The following is a 16,742-nucleotide window of genomic DNA, read 5'->3' on the forward strand; positions in this document are numbered from 1 at the left end:
AACATTTATAACTTGGGTGTCACTGTAGAATTAGACTTGCAGTTTATTTGTTTGATCTGCATGTTCAATATTCCTTGATAATTAGATACTTCTGTCAGCTCATAGCCCCCAGAATATCCCAGTGTGACTATTATTGCAGTCTTCTGCTAATGAGAATGCAGTGGGGTTTCTGAAGCACAGTGTTCTGGTCTCCCTTCTCATCTAGTGGAGGATTTTAGGATAACAGGCTGTAAGGGCCCTCAGGTGATACTATTATCTGCATGTGAACACTGTTCAGAAAACTTAAATTAGTTTATAATCAGGAGTCTTTTCCCTCTTTGAGTTACTAACAAGAGTGTCTTGGCTATATCGTCTGTCCTGCTTCCCACAGCTCAGTTACATAAGTAAATACAGAAATACCACCACACGTGCTCTTGTATTACCTCCTATTTGTCTAAGGTACATTTTCCACTTTTACTGAAAACATACTACAGTGGTCTGCCAGCACCAGCTTCCACACTGAACATCTACTACTTACATAGTCCTTACCTTATGCAGAAGAAGTATTTTTATTCTGTACAGGAAGCGTAGGCTAGCTCTTAGATATCCACAACAGATATCCACAGTGATTCCACATTAGCAAACAATAGGCAAGAAGCTCCTCACGCTGTTGTTGATCACTAGAAGATCCCATTTCAGAAAACATGGTTTTCGAACATCTTTATGGCACACAGGGAAGATGTTATTCCTTTGCGGGATTGGCTTGCTTGATTAAAAGGTGGCTGGTTAATGCATGTAGTTCAGAACTAGTTATTTTATTCTACCTTGGCTACTCATTACATTAAAAAGGCAATCCTTTTCAGAATAAAAACAGAGACTATTGCAAGCAGTTCTCCGCTTTCTTTCTGTGGGAGAAACTGGTTTGTCTCAAGGAATTTTTTTAGAGTCTCTGGCACAAAGGGGGAAACTAGGATTAGAAATGATGGTTCAAGTTTTGAGTGTAAGGTGGCCAAGAATGCAGAGTGGTATTGAGGTAAACAAGTAAGTAGATAGAAGTAAGCAGCATGAAAGGGTAACTTTTTTGATTCACGTGTGTGAAAGTACAGTTTTCTGCCATTTATCCTGAGTTACAACTGTAGGCTATACCTTGAAAATGGTGGCTGCAACAGGGATTGAACTGGCAGCTGAACAAATACAACCAGTGTTCTGCTTTTGCTGTGTATGGTGCAAGCCGTAGGCTCTGTTGATCATGAAGTGGATGGTGAAAAGTGTGCCAACAGTAAGCAGCTTTCCCACACTTGGCAGGGTCAGAGAGTGAACCGAGGAACAGGTGGTCTGTCCTGGAAAAAGAAGTAAGCAAGGAGGAGATAGAATCTGAACTTTTCTCTAGACCTTGGTAGCATCCCTCACTTCAACTAATTAGCAGAAGCCAAGAATGAAATGACTGCAGAGATCATCCTTTCAGTACTAGACATGACTCTTCAAATTAGGGTTGAAGGATACTGGCAGGGTTACGTGTACGCCCGTGCTATTGCTTTCAGCCTGGTTGGTATTTTGTGGACAAATAGAAGATTTCAGTTTCCGAGGCTGGCAGCCAGCACCTCACAGCAGTAGTGAATGAGCATGAAAACAAAGATGCACTGTGCTGTAGATGTGCTTGTACTGTTCCGTAAATTGTAGCATAAGTCAGCGAGAAAAGAAAGCATGTAAGAACTTTAATGAAACTACAGACATAGACATATGTTCATAAGCATTCAATGTATTGCAATTATTAATAGCACGGGTAAAATAATCAAAATAATTAGTTCTAACAAGGATGTATTATTTACGGCTTAGTGGTATTGTCAAGGCAGTTCAATTTTAAATAAGCTTTAAGTGCATCCATAACTATATTTTTTCCAAGCCATTAAAAACAATGTTATCCTTTCTTGCTTTATGCTCTCTATACTTAGACCACAGATATTAAAACTAGCTCTGAATTTTGTCCACAAACTGGAGGAAAATGTATAACATGAAAAATATGATTCCAAAGAACACAGATGAGTAATGATGAGTAATGAAGGAGCAAGAGAGTCTTGTATCTGCTGAAGCTTCTCTATATTTTCTTTTTTTAGGAGCAGATTCAGGTTGAATGCCTGCCCTATCTGAATAGGCCTGAATTGAGACCAAGCATAAATAAAACCAGATGTCTGTAGTGAAATCTATGTGAGAAAGGAAAGACCTTGGTCTTCTTGATGAATGTAGGTGGAACAGGCCATGGAAATTGTGTGTGTGCTTTGTGAGAGCATATATGCATACTAGGGCTGTTCATTTTACCTGGTAAGCACAAACAGAAATCAGTTTTTTTTAAATCTGATTGCTGTTTTTTCCTTCTACACAACGTAATCTCTCACTGGCAGTTATCAGCCCCCCAGTTAAGGTGCAGACAGCTATCAGTTTGGCACCTGGCACAACCAGAGGGCCAGAACCTGCAGGGTATGTGGGCTGGGGACGTGGCCTGTGTTTGTGCTCATGAGTGAGTGGTGGTGAGACTGAGAACTTGGAGACTTTGGGATCTGGGGATAAATCACTTTTATTTTGTGGAAGTGATAATCAACAAACAGACAACTGTTTAGGCAGTCCTTATGCTCCAGCATTTTTTGAGTCTTAACTCATGGAAGTTAGGATGCCAGAACAGATCCATATGCATATGTTACGACATAAATCTCATTTACTATATATAATAAACTGAAGCAACGTTATTTGAAGATTTTTATTGTTCTAGTGATTTCTGTGATGGGATACAGATTTCCATAGGCTGACATTCTGTCATCAGTTTATGTGGAAAATGATTAGACCTATGAGTTATGAAGTAATTTTTTGAAAATTACAAATGTAAAATACAGACTTGACTATTTCACTGTGAAATATCTGGCAGTTTTTAAACATTTTTGGGTTTTAGAGGTTGCTACATGTCAAAAAGTTAGAAAAGCATAGGAGGGCCATTTAAATCACTGTGTAGTGTTGATGGACAGGGCTTAAGGGTTTATGTGTTGTGGGTTACTCACTGCCATACTGCTTAATGGAGCTAGGATTTTCTCCTTACTTGGTAATTCCCTTTGGTTAGTGTCTGTTTCAAAACCATATCTATCTTACTTATGTAAATTTTCATAGAATCACAGAATAGCTTGGGTTGGAAGGGACCTTAAAGATCATCAGTTTCCAACCCCAGTGCCATGGGCAGGGATGCCACCCATTAGATCAGGTCGGCCCACAGCCTAGTCCAACCTGGCCTTGAAAACCTCCAGGGATGCCTCAAGGGTTTGATCAGACTGCGTTTTAACGGGGAAAAAGTCATTTGAAAATAGTAGAATGTTGAAATGAGTGCGCTGGACACCTACTGCTTGTTTTCATTACTTCTCAAAATAACAACATATCTCTCCTGCTATGACTCAGAAAAATTAAAATAGCCTCAAAAATCAAATAAATGATGGATTAAACCTGGAGAGAAGGTGTTTCCTCTGATGAGAGGCACTATGGAAAGTCTAATGTGGCAAATCCTACTTTAATGCAGTTCTTTAGAGCTAGAGCCTGCCTCTAATTAAATCAGTAGATAATCCTGAAAAAATTGAAGAGGGGGTGAACACTGAATGCAAGCAAATTGAGTAATGTTCCACAAGCAATTTCACTTCCCCCTTTTTGAGATACCCTGATAGAAAAGAAAGTCTTTTAGAGAAGTGTGGTTTAATAATGACAGCCATGTAGATTCACAGTGGAAATTAAGTTTCTCATGTGTCTTTCAGAACACTCAGGTTCTGCAGAAATTCCAGATTTTGTCAAAAGTTATTAACTTCAAAGCTATTTTTCATTTATTTATTTAATTATTTTGTGGTTCTAGTTAGTTCTTAACATTGAAATTCTCATGGTACCTTAAACTTAGTCAAAACTCTAATTTCTCCTATTTTCTTGTACTGCATGTTTAAAAAAGTGTAAGAAACATTTTGAAGCTCCTGTCAGTTGTCCTAATTCATCTGTAGTTCTTGCTACATAATAATTATGATTTTTTTTACTGAAAGAATTTCCCTAATGATCAGTCATTTCACATTAGTCTTGTTGTATAAGAAATGCTTTACACACTTTGAGGTTGTATTTCTTTTGGCAGCATCATAAGCATTGCCAGGGTTTACTGTCTGTGACGATATGAAACTTCATGTCCATACATAGCCATTTTACAGGAAAAAATAAGCTGAGGATAAAAACAGGGAAGTGGCTTTCCCAGTGATTGGTATCACCTTATTCCTGGTCAAGAGTTCTTTTCACTAGCTGGAGGAGCTGCTGGCCACGGTTAAGCCACCATGTCAAAGCAGCTGTTTTAACTTTTATTGCTGCTTCTGAATAGCCCTCTTTGTCCTGTTTCCATACTGCTGTCAGAGGAACACCTAAAGAGCTGGTTTCACATACCACGAGGAGTGAAACGGGACTGAACTGGACCCGTGTAGTGTCAGGCAGTCTGGGAGCATCTCCTCCGTGGTGTAAGGGTGGTATATGAACGCCCCTCTGTTCTTCGAGGTTGGAAGTGCACGTGGCAGGGGATGGGGCTGGTGTCCTGGCAGCTCTCTGGTGGCACGGACCCTGTGTCCAGCCCCGTAGCTCCTCCGGGTCGATCTGAGCTGGCTGCTGGAAGTATTATGCAGCTATTTGCTGAACGCTTCACCTTGCCTGGTTTAGCCCTGTATGGACTTAGGTTTAGCACATGAAGAGTACACTGAACCGAAAAGCAAGCATTTGGATTAAAAGGATAAAAGTTTGCAGGATGTGAGTATGATAATTGCATTACAATGTAATTGTTCAAAACAATAGAATTGGGATTTTTTTTTTTTATTATTCCTAGAAAAAAGTAAACCTGTGAGAATACTTTACAACAAACATTTTGGATTTAAATTTAAAATGTACTTTCCTAATTTATCTTTGTTCTCTTAATTCTTCTTTTTTTTTTCAATACTATTTTTTAAAAATTTCTTGTTAGGGATATGCATTCTATGTTATGAAAAGTTACATGTATATGCCTTAGAGTATAGATATAAAGAATACTACTGAGTGCACCATTCTTCGAATCACAGAATGGCTCAGGTTGGAAGGGACCTTAAAGATCATCCACTTCCAACCCCTCTGCCATGGGCAGGGATGGCACCTACTAGATCAGGTTGGCCACAGCCTCATCCAACCTGGTCTTGAATACCTCCAGGGATGGGGCAGCCACAGCTTCGTTCATTCATTGTTTGCTTAACAGCATCTTGGAGCTGGAAACCTAAACCTAGCTGCTTCTATTAAGTTTCTGCATAGGATGTTTTATGACTTTTTGGAGAAGTAACTAACATTACTGTGCCAGGGCAGTGATAGCGGTCTGACCACTCATGATATCAGCCAGAGAAAAAAAATGACCAGATAATAAATAAATAAACAAACAAACAAACAAATAAGTAAATAAATAAAAGGATCCAGGTGTTCAAGATGGGGTTTGTATGGAGAAACCACCTGAACAATGTTCTTTTTTACCAGTTGATGGACTGAATTTTACTGGTTGCTTCCTGACCTGAAAGCTGTCTAGGTTTAATACATATCAAAAGCTCACTTGATATAGTGATTCATTTTTATTTTCTGTTGTAAATTATTTTACTAACAGCTTAGCGCTATAATTAAATTTTAGCATTACCAACTCTGGAATCTTCTCCTTGATCTTTTCATTGTGTTAATATTTTGCTGTTTTTTGAATGCTTTTGCATGTTTCTGAGGGAAGGGAGAATGTCTCAATATATACCTAGCTTCAGTGAATATCAATAACAAATTTCAATTAATTCAGACTTCCTATTCGAAAGAACGTCTGTGAATGTATTTACTTCTCAGAATTTAGAGTGAACTCTTGTCTGTATTGAATTCCAAATTTAAATTATTTTTGAGATTAGTGGAGCCCAATTATCACCTTACAAACACTGTTTTAATCTGTTTTTGGTGCTTTGATAGACGATACAGTTTTTGTATTTAATGTATTTTTGATTAAGAAAGCCAAAATACATGATTACTATTGCAGAATAATGCTGCCCTTTTGACTGACTTCATGTGGCAGTTTTGTTATAAATGCTTGGTTGAAACTTGATTTAATTTTTTAACCTTTTGATTAGCAAATACCTTTTCCTTTCCCCTTTTTCTTTTTTTTTTTTTGTCCCTTTATTTCCTTGTCCCCTCTTTTTCCCCTTTTTCTCCTTCTGCTTCTCTTTCTTATATTTGTATTTATGTTATACATGTATATATACTACTTTGGTAATCTGATTAACTAAAAAATTGTTGTAAATGAGGTTTGCTGTGATTTTGTGCCTAATTACTTTTCCTTGTGTACCCATCAGTACTCTTTCTGTGCTTATCTGTTTTTATCATTACTTTGTCAGACTGATGAAACACCATATCACAGAGGCACGTAGATGTATTTCCCTAATAAAGGGTTATAATCGTGGATGGCTGCTGCAGTTGTGATCACGCAGTCAGTAATCAAGCTCTTTGAGGAGGGCTTGGTAGGGAACACCTTGAGTGGCTCTTGACATGCTGAATTGGTCATGGGGTCACTCCTCCTAAGTGGGAACTGCCCACTTGCTGGCCTTTGTCAACAGGAAAATGCCAAGCAAGCAGGGTTCCCATAAAAAGAACATTATAAACTTTTGGAAAGTAAAAAGAAAGCCTTCTTTTTTTTCTTTTTCTTTTTTTTTTTTTGTCCCTTTTGTTAGTTTTTTGTTCTTTTATAAGATGGGTAGTATTGAAATTTTAGTAAGTGGCACTTTCATTACTTTCTACATCCTCTTTTTTTTTTTTTTTTTTCCTCTGTGTTGACAGGGTAGAGACAGAAAGGTTTGTCGTGTTCTTTGGGTAAGTGCGGTGAACTGTTTTCTGTCCTCAGTGAATCAATGCTTTGTTTTAGAAGTGGTTGGTTTGGACAGAAACTGTCTTTATCATTTCTTTCCCCCCCAAGAATCACGTCTCTGCATCTCTTCAGACAACGCATGCTTCCCCTTTGGTGTTTCGTTTGATGGCATGGGGTTCTTGCTTGAAGGCATTTCTTTATGTAGGATCTGTGAATGATGAAAGTTATGAATGCATGGCTCAGTGTTTGATATTTGAGTGTTTCATGGAATAATGAATTAATTGTTTTAAACTGCTACAAATACAGTTTGCCCCAACTAAATGGCTGAACTGATTAGAGTTACAGAGTAATTTTCTCTAGTCAAAGACAAGGAAAGTTATCTTGATTTAGACTAACATGCATATAATTTATATAACACAGGTTATTTTTTCTACCGACTTTTTTTTTTTTTAAACATGTAACAAACATGAGCACGTTACTCTATTAAATAGGTATTACCTATTTTGCATCCTGTACCCTGTCCTGTAGACTGTGCTACAACAATGCTAAGTTGTTTTTGTGTGTGTAGGTTCCAGTTACTTAAAACGTGCTTCTGGACACAGTTCTGGGCCTGATTTCAAAAACTGGATATAATAGATCACATTTCTTCATGAAATAGTGTTTGATAAAGTCTAGGTTGTAGCACAGTGAAAGCACAAAAATATGTACAGTATGCAGGACCACGATTTCATTGAAAAATACAATACTGACAGGAAACGTGAAAGATGCAAAGGAATCTAAGTACCTAAAACTACATGTAATAAATCATATGCAGACCATCAATCTGAAGGTGTATTCTTGATGCATCCTGCAATAGTGCTTCTCTGGAATTTTTAATATAAGAAATTTAAAATGATGAAAATTACTGCTTCTGAGGAAAGGCAAGCAAGTAATATGCAAGGTTCATTACTGTTATCAGATACTGCCCATTCCTGTCACAGAGTACGATCAAGATGGTGTAGGAGAAGCCCAGAGAGAGAAATCCTTTACTGAGAGGAATCTGAAGTATGCGTATTTGGTCAACGTACTTCATTCTTGCACCATTCAGCATGTGCTTTAAAGGAGTAATGAGAAAGGGGAATGAGTCTGAGCTACTGAGAGCAGGTCCAACATTTTGTAGAGTCAGACAGGGATCCTACAGGTAGTCTCCACATCTACAGAAGGCAGGCTAACACAGAGCTGAGGATGAAATCCATGGTATCGAGGGTCAAATTTCTGCCTCTTTATGTCAGTAGTAAACTTTGACAAACAAAGCAATAATGGAAATTTATGCTTTTCAGTGTAATCTCAGCATAGGTGATTTTGGAATTTCCTTTATACCTTGATCCAAGTACAAAGTAGTTCTGAATTTAACTAACTTTTTTTTTTTTTTTTTCCTGGCACTATTCTGTTTCTTTTCCTGTGTGTTGTGTGCATGTGTTATCAAAAACAGACAAACAAACAACAGAGTTACTAGCTATAAAAAGCTAATCAGAAACAAACAAACAAAAAGTTACTTCAGAGGCAATTATTTATTTTATTTATTTATTTATTTATTTTTTACGAATGGATAAAACATTCTGATGTTGTATCATTCTTAACTTGTTTTAATCCTTGTAGGTAACTGTTGGCTTTCATAATTTATTCATAAAATTTGTCAATATCCTGATCTCCTCTGTATGGATTTGCTAAACAGAGTTGCAACTTGAAAAAAACCTCTTACCTTCCTTTCTCAGGGTCAGTGTGGAAAATCAGATACTGAAATACGGGTTTACTACTTGTGAAATTACAATTTTGGAAAACGATGATCCTGGAGGAGTGTTCGAATTTTCTTCCTCTTCCAGAGGTCCCTACAGCATCAAGGTAGCTATCCGAGTAACGTCACTTAAACATTACAGACGACTTAGTTCTAACAGAGTGCTAGAAAAAGATTAATTTTATTTTTTTGCAGGAAGGGGAGTCTGTTGAGCTGCAGATTGTTCGCACTAGAGGAAGCCTCATCAGACAGTTTCTGCGCTACACTGTAGAACCAAGAGATAATAATGAGTTTTATGGAAGCACAGGAATTCTGGAGTTTAAGCCTGGTGAAAGAGAGATCATAATTACTCTACTGACAAGGATGGATGGGATTCCAGAGGTAAGAATTAATATTTTTCTCTCTTTAAATTGCATTCACATACATATTTGTTTGTCACTTACTAAAATATAGATGGTTTCACCTGTAAATACCAGCAATTTTTCTGTAACATTTGAAGGCTTTCTTTTTCTTAAGTGTGAGAAATAGATAGAGGAGGAGTGACTGAAAGGCCTATAAGATAGTCAAGCACCATATGAAAGCACTTTATATCAATACAAATCAGGTCTTGTCAGTCTTGCCTGAATATTCATTTCTCTGATATCTCTATTGTTTTGTAATCCCAGAAATCTGCACAATTTGAGGCATGTGTCTGTTGCTTTTCTCTTTGCTTTCTGCTTTTCTGTAGCTTGTTCCCTTTCCTGTGCATCAGCCATCCTGGATTCCATCAGGAAGTTTGCAAGGGTTTGATTTTACCACATTTATGTTAACATAAATTTTAGCTGCTGTGATTCAGCATTTTTTGCTGCCTTTACATGCACATTCCTATGCTGTATTTTGCATAAGCAGTTAGTTGTGTTTGTCTGATCCTGCTAATGAGCTGATCTAGGAGTAAGATGTCAGAAAGCCAGCTTTACAAAACATAAAGGTTTTAGGAAGGTTAATAATCTTTTTGTAGGGCCAGGTGGTCATCAGTCATGGATTGAAGGAGGGATGGAGGACCATATGATGAGGAAATCAGGGGATCACAGCAACTCCAACTTCAATTGCATAGGCTGCTGTAGAAATTCAGGTTTCTTTTCCCTACATACTCCAAAGAAAGGAGACATAAGAAGTCTGAACTCCACTACAGAAGCCAGGAACATAAGTTAATCTAGTAAAACTTAGGCACTAAAACAGCGGGTTATTTAATAGTTCCATTCCCAGTTTTTACTAGTTCATCAGCAGGCTGAGATAAAAGTATTTCCCTGCTTACAGCAGTATTATTAGACTAGGTAAGTCATCCTGCTGAAATGCTCAGGCAAAAACATACGAATTGTAGTGTCAGGACTAAAAAATAAGGAGGTCCTTTTATACTCTTCTATCTCCAAGAGTGGCCAAAAGCCACATACATGAGCAGGACATATATAATCACTTTCCTCCAGAATGCCATCCCAGCCTCCAATGGTGGGCAGTCCAAGGATGTCTGGAGTAATGGATGGTATCTTTGGGTGCCTTCAGATTTTCTTTCTGTTAATTGAAGCAGTTACGCTTTGAACGCAGGTAAGGTTTTAGCATCCATGACATTCTGTAGTACTGAACACCATTGTTTAATTGAATTGTATGTGAAGAACCAGTTCATGTGTGTTTCTTTACTGCTAACCACCAGCCAGTTTCACTGAGTTCTCCCCAGTGTAGAGTAATGCTGTTTTCTAGATAGATAAATGCAATATTTTTTTCTAATGTTCTCTGATACTTTTTTGAAAGTACCATGTCCCATTAGATTAATAAAGCCAGTTGATCAATTCTTTCTAAATTAGCATGCTGTCCATGGTTTAAAAATCTTTGCTTTACCTGTTACAAAGCCAGGAATCTTAAGAAGTCTTGGAGGAAAGAAAATTTACATTTCAGAGTGTGTTACAAACATTACTTGTGAAATTATGCGATTCTAAATTAAGTACACAAAATAAGTCCTTGCTTATAATAATAATAGACTTTTGGAGAAACTGATGCTTTTAGAGATAGAAAGTTCTAACAATTTCCTTTATTTGATAGCATTATACAAACGTTTATTGCATGTAGAATGTGTGTGATTTCATTTTAAGTTTGTATCCCTTTCTGCCTGATGGGGGACTGTGGACTATAGACCATTTTGTTTTTGATGTGGATGTTGAATATGTATTTTTGTTCTGACTGAGTTTCCCTCTTCTAGCTGGATGAGCTATATTCTGTGGTACTTAGTGGCTACAGTGAAATGCCAGGCAAGTTGGGGAATGCCACAATGGTCAATATAACCATTTTGAAGAATGATGATCCGCATGGTATCATTCAGTTTCTACCTTACGAACTAACAGTAACAATAAGTGAAAGCAAAGGAGAAGTCATCCATACCGGTAATTCCTTTTTATTAGAGTTACTTCTTTATCTGCTGTCTGCTTCTGCAAGTCTTATTTTCCCTGTTCTAGGATAACAGAAGTCTAGGAGACTTCTTACTAAAATCTCCACTCAGGACTTTACAGATTGGTACAATGCCAAGCAAGATGAGCAGCGGAGAGTGAAGTGGAGAAGTATGGGTGTGGAAAAACAGAGGGATTAACTGAGTAAAAAGGATTGCTAGAGAATTTTCCAGACAGGAGGGATGGAGTACTGATGTATGTGCAAAGTGCAACGTGGAGGTAGTAGCTCTGTTGGTGGAGAATGAAGAATGGGGTGTTATATAAGAGAAACATAGAGTTAAATCTTCCTATGGGTGATTTTAATTGATCTATTCAGTTATCAATTACTTTTACAGGCAAGAATTAACATGTGAAATTAAAGCAGTTTGCACTGCTTTAGTAATCTGTCTTTGTGTGTCCTTTTCTGTAGCACTCCAACATGTTACTGGTTTCATAAGAAGTGAAATTGGTTATTATTGTATTTCCTTTTTCTCAGTTTCAGATGTTTCAGATGTTCCTTTTTGATTTCTGTTGCTCTGAATATGCACACTGACTCTGTTTATGTTTTTTAGCTGTTTACAGAGTTGTAAGAAATCAAGGAAACTATGGAAATGTTAGTGTGTCTTGGGTTGTTGATCCAGCATGTACCAATGACGTCTATCCAGAGCAAGGGACTATTTTATTTGATAATCTGGAGTTTTCAAAAAATATCACCATTTACTCACTGCCAGATGAGGTAAACACTTTTACAGTGTTTTGGGGTGAGAATATGGGACAAAGAGTAAGTACTAAAACATTAGAGTATAAGGAGAAAAAAGGAATGTGTGTTTCTCAAGAGCCTAATAACTTGTAGGAAATATCAAAATACTTGGGTAGAACTGAGATAATGTCTGCAAATCATAGAGAAATTTCAGAAGCTGTGCATACCTCTAAACAAAAAAGGTAGAAGCTGAGAGTAATTGTACTGTGGTAAAGTTATAGGAAAGTTTGACTGAAACTCGTATCTTGATAACTGGAATCCTAATTTCAATCCTAATCCTATATGCTGATAAATTTGAAGTAATATAAGAAAGATTACACCTAATGATAAATAAATAAAGCTGTAAAAAAAACTACATGTATCAGAAACATAAAACTGGAAGGTAACTTTTGGGTCATCTGTGCAAGATAAAGAGGAAGGGACTTACTTACAAAAACTGTAGATGGATGATAATTTCTGTATAACTGTATGAATTATCATCCCTCTTGAGACACATAAGGACTGACAAATAAAAACAACACTCAGAAATCTCTGGCTTATTAATCCCCCTAACTTTTCATTTTAAATTCTTCAGTGTTTTGTATGCTAGAAATTAATGTCTTAATACTTTCAGGTGCCTGAAGAGGAGGAAGTATTCACCATCAGTTTATTCAATGCTACCGGTGGAGCCAGGCTGGGCAATGTAACCACTGCAATTTTACAAATAACAAAGAATGATGATCCCATTTATTTTGCAGGTTAGATATTATTGTTTATAAATGTGGAATACATACACTACCTAAAACGGATTTTTTTCACAAACCAGATCATTGCGAAATCGTAATCCCAAAAGAGCAAGTGGAAAAGCTCCCCAAACTTTTTTTTTTTTTTGTATTTAATTTATATTTGTTTCCTTCAGAACCTTCCCATTTTTTTGTGTGTGTCATTTTTCTCTTTGTTGATGTTGAGATCAGTTAGGAGGCAAGGTACAAAATATTCTCTCGTACCTGAATTATTTCCTACCTTTATCACATACATCTTATTGTTTCATTGAAGAGGAAGATCCTACTAGAGAGAATTAAGAAAACAGAGCAAATGCAAGCAACTCAGGCTTGAACTCAGACAGATTTGTTGCTTTTGTATTTTCAGAACCTGTGACAGTGAGTGTTCAAGAAGGAAGTGTTGCAAACTTTACAGTCCTAAGGAATGGATCTGCTGATGTCGCTGTTGTTGTCCAGTATATTACTGTTAATGGAGATGCAACAGCTGAAGAGGGAGACTTTGTTCCCAGTGGAAAGAACAGTGTCATTTTGTTTGATGTTGGAGAAAGGGAGCAGAATTTATCTGTGTATATCAACGATGATGATACCCCTGAAACTGATGAAACATTTTATATTATCCTTTTCAATTCTACAGGTAAGTCTTCCTTTTTTTTTTTTTTTTTTTTGCTGGCAATTTCTTAGTATCTTGGTCTTATCATAAAGCAATATTTAAATGCCAAGAATTATACGAATAATGTTTGCTTCAAGATTTTTATACAATAAATGCATACTGTGTTTGAATTTTCATCCTTAATTATTTTATTGGAAACAAAAATCAAATGATAGAGTTGATACTTTGCCTGCAAAAACAACTGGAGTGAAAGTCCCTTTTCAAATATAAATGCTCCAAATTAGATGGACTTCAATACAAAAACACAAAGCAAAAAAAAAAAAAAACAAAATTTAGTACCCAACAGTCTTAGGAAAAGAGGTATTCTTTTAGTTATTTTTTTCATGCTCCAGAGTGTATTACAAAACTACATGATTTTTGTAAAAACAAACAGAACTGCCATATTTTGGAGGAAGGGTATGTAATTGCTCTATTTTATTAGTAGCGAAAAGTATGCATACATTTTTTTCACTCTGAGACTATAGTTTTAAAAGGCTTAATTTGCAGAAAAATATATGTCACAATTTACCCAGGGGACCACCTCTAAAGAAAGGATTTATTACCTTAGAAATAACGTATTTTTGTTTATTTATTTATTTTTCAAAGTTTACACTTAAAAAGGAATGACCAAAATTATTCAGCCCATTCCTCACGTTTTTGAAATACATATCTTTTAGAATAAATTATCACTGTTATGTAATATACATGAGAAAATAAAAGTGAAGTATAAGAAATTCATAATTTTTCCAGAGCCCTAAGTATTTAATAAAGACCCTCCCCACACCTAGCTCCAACAAAACTCATGGTGTTGTGGGAGAGTCATTTGCAATTGTGTTATCAAATTTTAATTTACTGCCCTTCATTTTTTACTGTTCTCTAGTTGAGAGGTAATAACAGGCTCTGAATCTGCTGCAAATCTTTGCAATGCAAAGCAAAGCTGTATTGAATCAGCCATTGAAACCTGAGGGGCTGTAATTTAATAAAGCAAAGAAAGATGATGGCAATTAACCATCAGACTATACCTTCAGATTGTGTGACACGTTCTCAAAGTAAAATACCTACCAGGTATTCAGTTCAAGATTAGGAAACCTAAAATTAGATTTCTTCATCTGTAAGCACGCTAAGCATCTTAGTTCTCATTACAGTCTCTGATGGTCTTAGTCTTTAGCAGTCGATAAGACTGAAGTGATTGAGGTCATGCTACAGTGGACACCCTGCGGCTGGCCTGTGAGTTTCTCACAAGGCAGCATTGATCTTGAGTTGAATCCTTCCCTGAACATTGGTAGCAGGCAGCCAGAGGTTGACAGGGAAAGCAGTAATTTGAGTATAAGGCAGCTAAGCTATTTCCCAAGGTCGGCTGGTATTCACTGTAGTACCCAGGTCTCTTATAAAATATCAGACTAGGGAAAGGATTAGACAAAACCATTCTTCTTCCTTCATAAGTTTTCTCTTTTGTTGTCTCTTTCTACTTTAATAACTTTCTTCAGGATCTACTGGTAGCTCCCAATACTACCCCATTGGGAACATATCATGGCTTTTCTCCTAGCACATGGGGAATGGGTATCCATAGCCTCCTTTTTCCTCTAAAATGAGCATCATATAGTTTTACAGCCATTCTAGAATCACTAAGAATAAAGAATATTTCTATACATATTCCTGAAAGCAAAAGTTGGTTTTCTTTCTATGATTGGTTACATACAGTGGCCTTGACTGTTCTGAAATTTTTTTGGGGACTGTTGTTCCTGAGAGAAAATACAAATAGAGGTATATGAAGTTAGAGGAATAAGCACATTGTTTAACGTGGAACAAAATTTAGTCGGACACTTTCAAAGAAGACAAAAAATGGGGTGGGTGTGGACACATTATGTTCATCTATGGACAATGCAATGGAGTTAGAATTAACATCCCTTAATATTTACCTGTACTAATATGCACACTGAAAGCCTGCTAGCTTCCCATCTACATAATAAGAATCTTATGTTTCTTCCTTTTAGATATTCTTTGATATGGGAGTGAATAAACTCTTAGACATTGCTCATAGCTTGTATTTAGTTTAAATGCAATACTTTTCTTCTAGGTCTAAAGAAGGTCGGGGCTCTCTGAATACCTTACTCTTTTATTCTGTACCTCTGAATATCTTATTCTTTTGACTTGTCCAGATGATCAAACAGAAAATGTTACCTCACATAACAACTACATGCAAGGATACTGTGTAGTAAGAATCACATCTTCTCAGTTCATGTCATTTTTCCTGAAAATCTTACGTCTTGCTCTCTGGATGGTACACTACTTAAATACTTTTACTCTGATTTGCCTGCTGCTGAATACCTCAAATTCTGTTTTTCACTGACTTTTATAATTGTCCTTTTCTTTGTATAAAAGCAATTGTAGTGAGTAGAAAACATAATTGGATTTAGAGTTACCTACATTTCTGATTCCAATTTTAATAATAATAATTGTCCTCTTTTTTAGGAGATACAGTTATCTTTAAGGCTGGAATGGCAACAGTTATTATTGAAGCAAATGATGATCCTAATGGAATTTTCTCTTTGGAACCTTTAGAGAAGCCAGTTGAAGAAGGCAAAAGTAACATTTTTTGGTAAGTAACGTTTAAAGAATATCTTTGCACTCTTTTGGAACTGGTGTATGTGGTACTTTATAAATAGCACTTTGATTAAATCAAATGCACAAGTGTGCATTGATAGAAGTGCACTATAGAAAAACAGTTTTACAAAATTTTGGATTAAATGATTTGTAATGTGTTGAAGACATCACCTGTAATACTATGGAGTACACAGTAAATATTAAAAAGTGCACAGAAGCTCATGTTGAAATGTAACTAAATAAGACTTCAGCATTGATGTTCTGTTATAATCTCAGGAACCTGTAGATACAGAAAAATCTGAATGATTGAGCACAATATAACCTAGGCTGACAGAAAAAGAAAAAAAACCACTCAACAAATAGCTAAATAAAACTGTGTGGCACTAGGTGGCTTTTTGTACCCATCTTTGAAATTTTCAACTGCAAACTACTGTATTCTTTCTTTCTGTTTTTGTATTTTTTTTTTTCTTTTATCTGTTAATTACAGATTGAAATCTATACTTAAAGTCCGGATGTGACACTCTTCATTAGTCTGACCTTTGAAAGTATTTTCCTTTGTGCCACCATGATATATTGAAGAATTAGCAGGGTTAAAAATTGAATGCACTTGGCATCTCGCCTTGTTACATTCATTTCATAAATTTACTATGGGGTTTTAATTGGATGAAAAAATGATTTTTCGTTAAGAAATCTTGAGACAGGCTGTAAAGAGAAGTTAGGTCACAATAAATGCGATAGTGCAAATAGTTAGGGAAGAGGTTCTTCTTGCATTTAAAAAATCATCCTTTTTTTTTTGTCTGTTTGTTTTAAAGCCTTGAAGCAGATGCTTATGGCTGTGAATTGGTTCTTTATGCTTGTGTCAATACATCTGAA

General features: G+C 36.3%; 1 protein-coding gene across 1 annotated transcript in view; it reads left to right on the forward strand.

The window, feature by feature from the left end:
• Nucleotides 1–16,742, forward strand: part of LOC310891384 (adhesion G-protein coupled receptor V1-like) — a gene marked incomplete at its 5' end in the record, with an annotated part of 65,483 nt that overhangs the window by 7,580 nt on the left and 41,161 nt on the right. The window contains 7 exons of the mRNA XM_083853658.1: nucleotides 8,623–8,749; nucleotides 8,838–9,023; nucleotides 10,873–11,053; nucleotides 11,668–11,831; nucleotides 12,469–12,592; nucleotides 12,984–13,250; nucleotides 15,738–15,864. Coding sequence (XP_083709784.1) covers nucleotides 8,623–8,749; nucleotides 8,838–9,023; nucleotides 10,873–11,053; nucleotides 11,668–11,831; nucleotides 12,469–12,592; nucleotides 12,984–13,250; nucleotides 15,738–15,864 — 1,176 coding nt within the window. The remainder of the gene's footprint in view (nucleotides 1–8,622; nucleotides 8,750–8,837; nucleotides 9,024–10,872; nucleotides 11,054–11,667; nucleotides 11,832–12,468; nucleotides 12,593–12,983; nucleotides 13,251–15,737; nucleotides 15,865–16,742) is intronic.

The sequence above is a fragment of the Anser anser genome (genome assembly GCF_964211835.1).
Source record: "Anser anser genome assembly, contig: HAP1_SCAFFOLD_196, whole genome shotgun sequence".
NCBI classification, from domain to species: Eukaryota; Metazoa; Chordata; class Aves; order Anseriformes; family Anatidae; genus Anser; species Anser anser.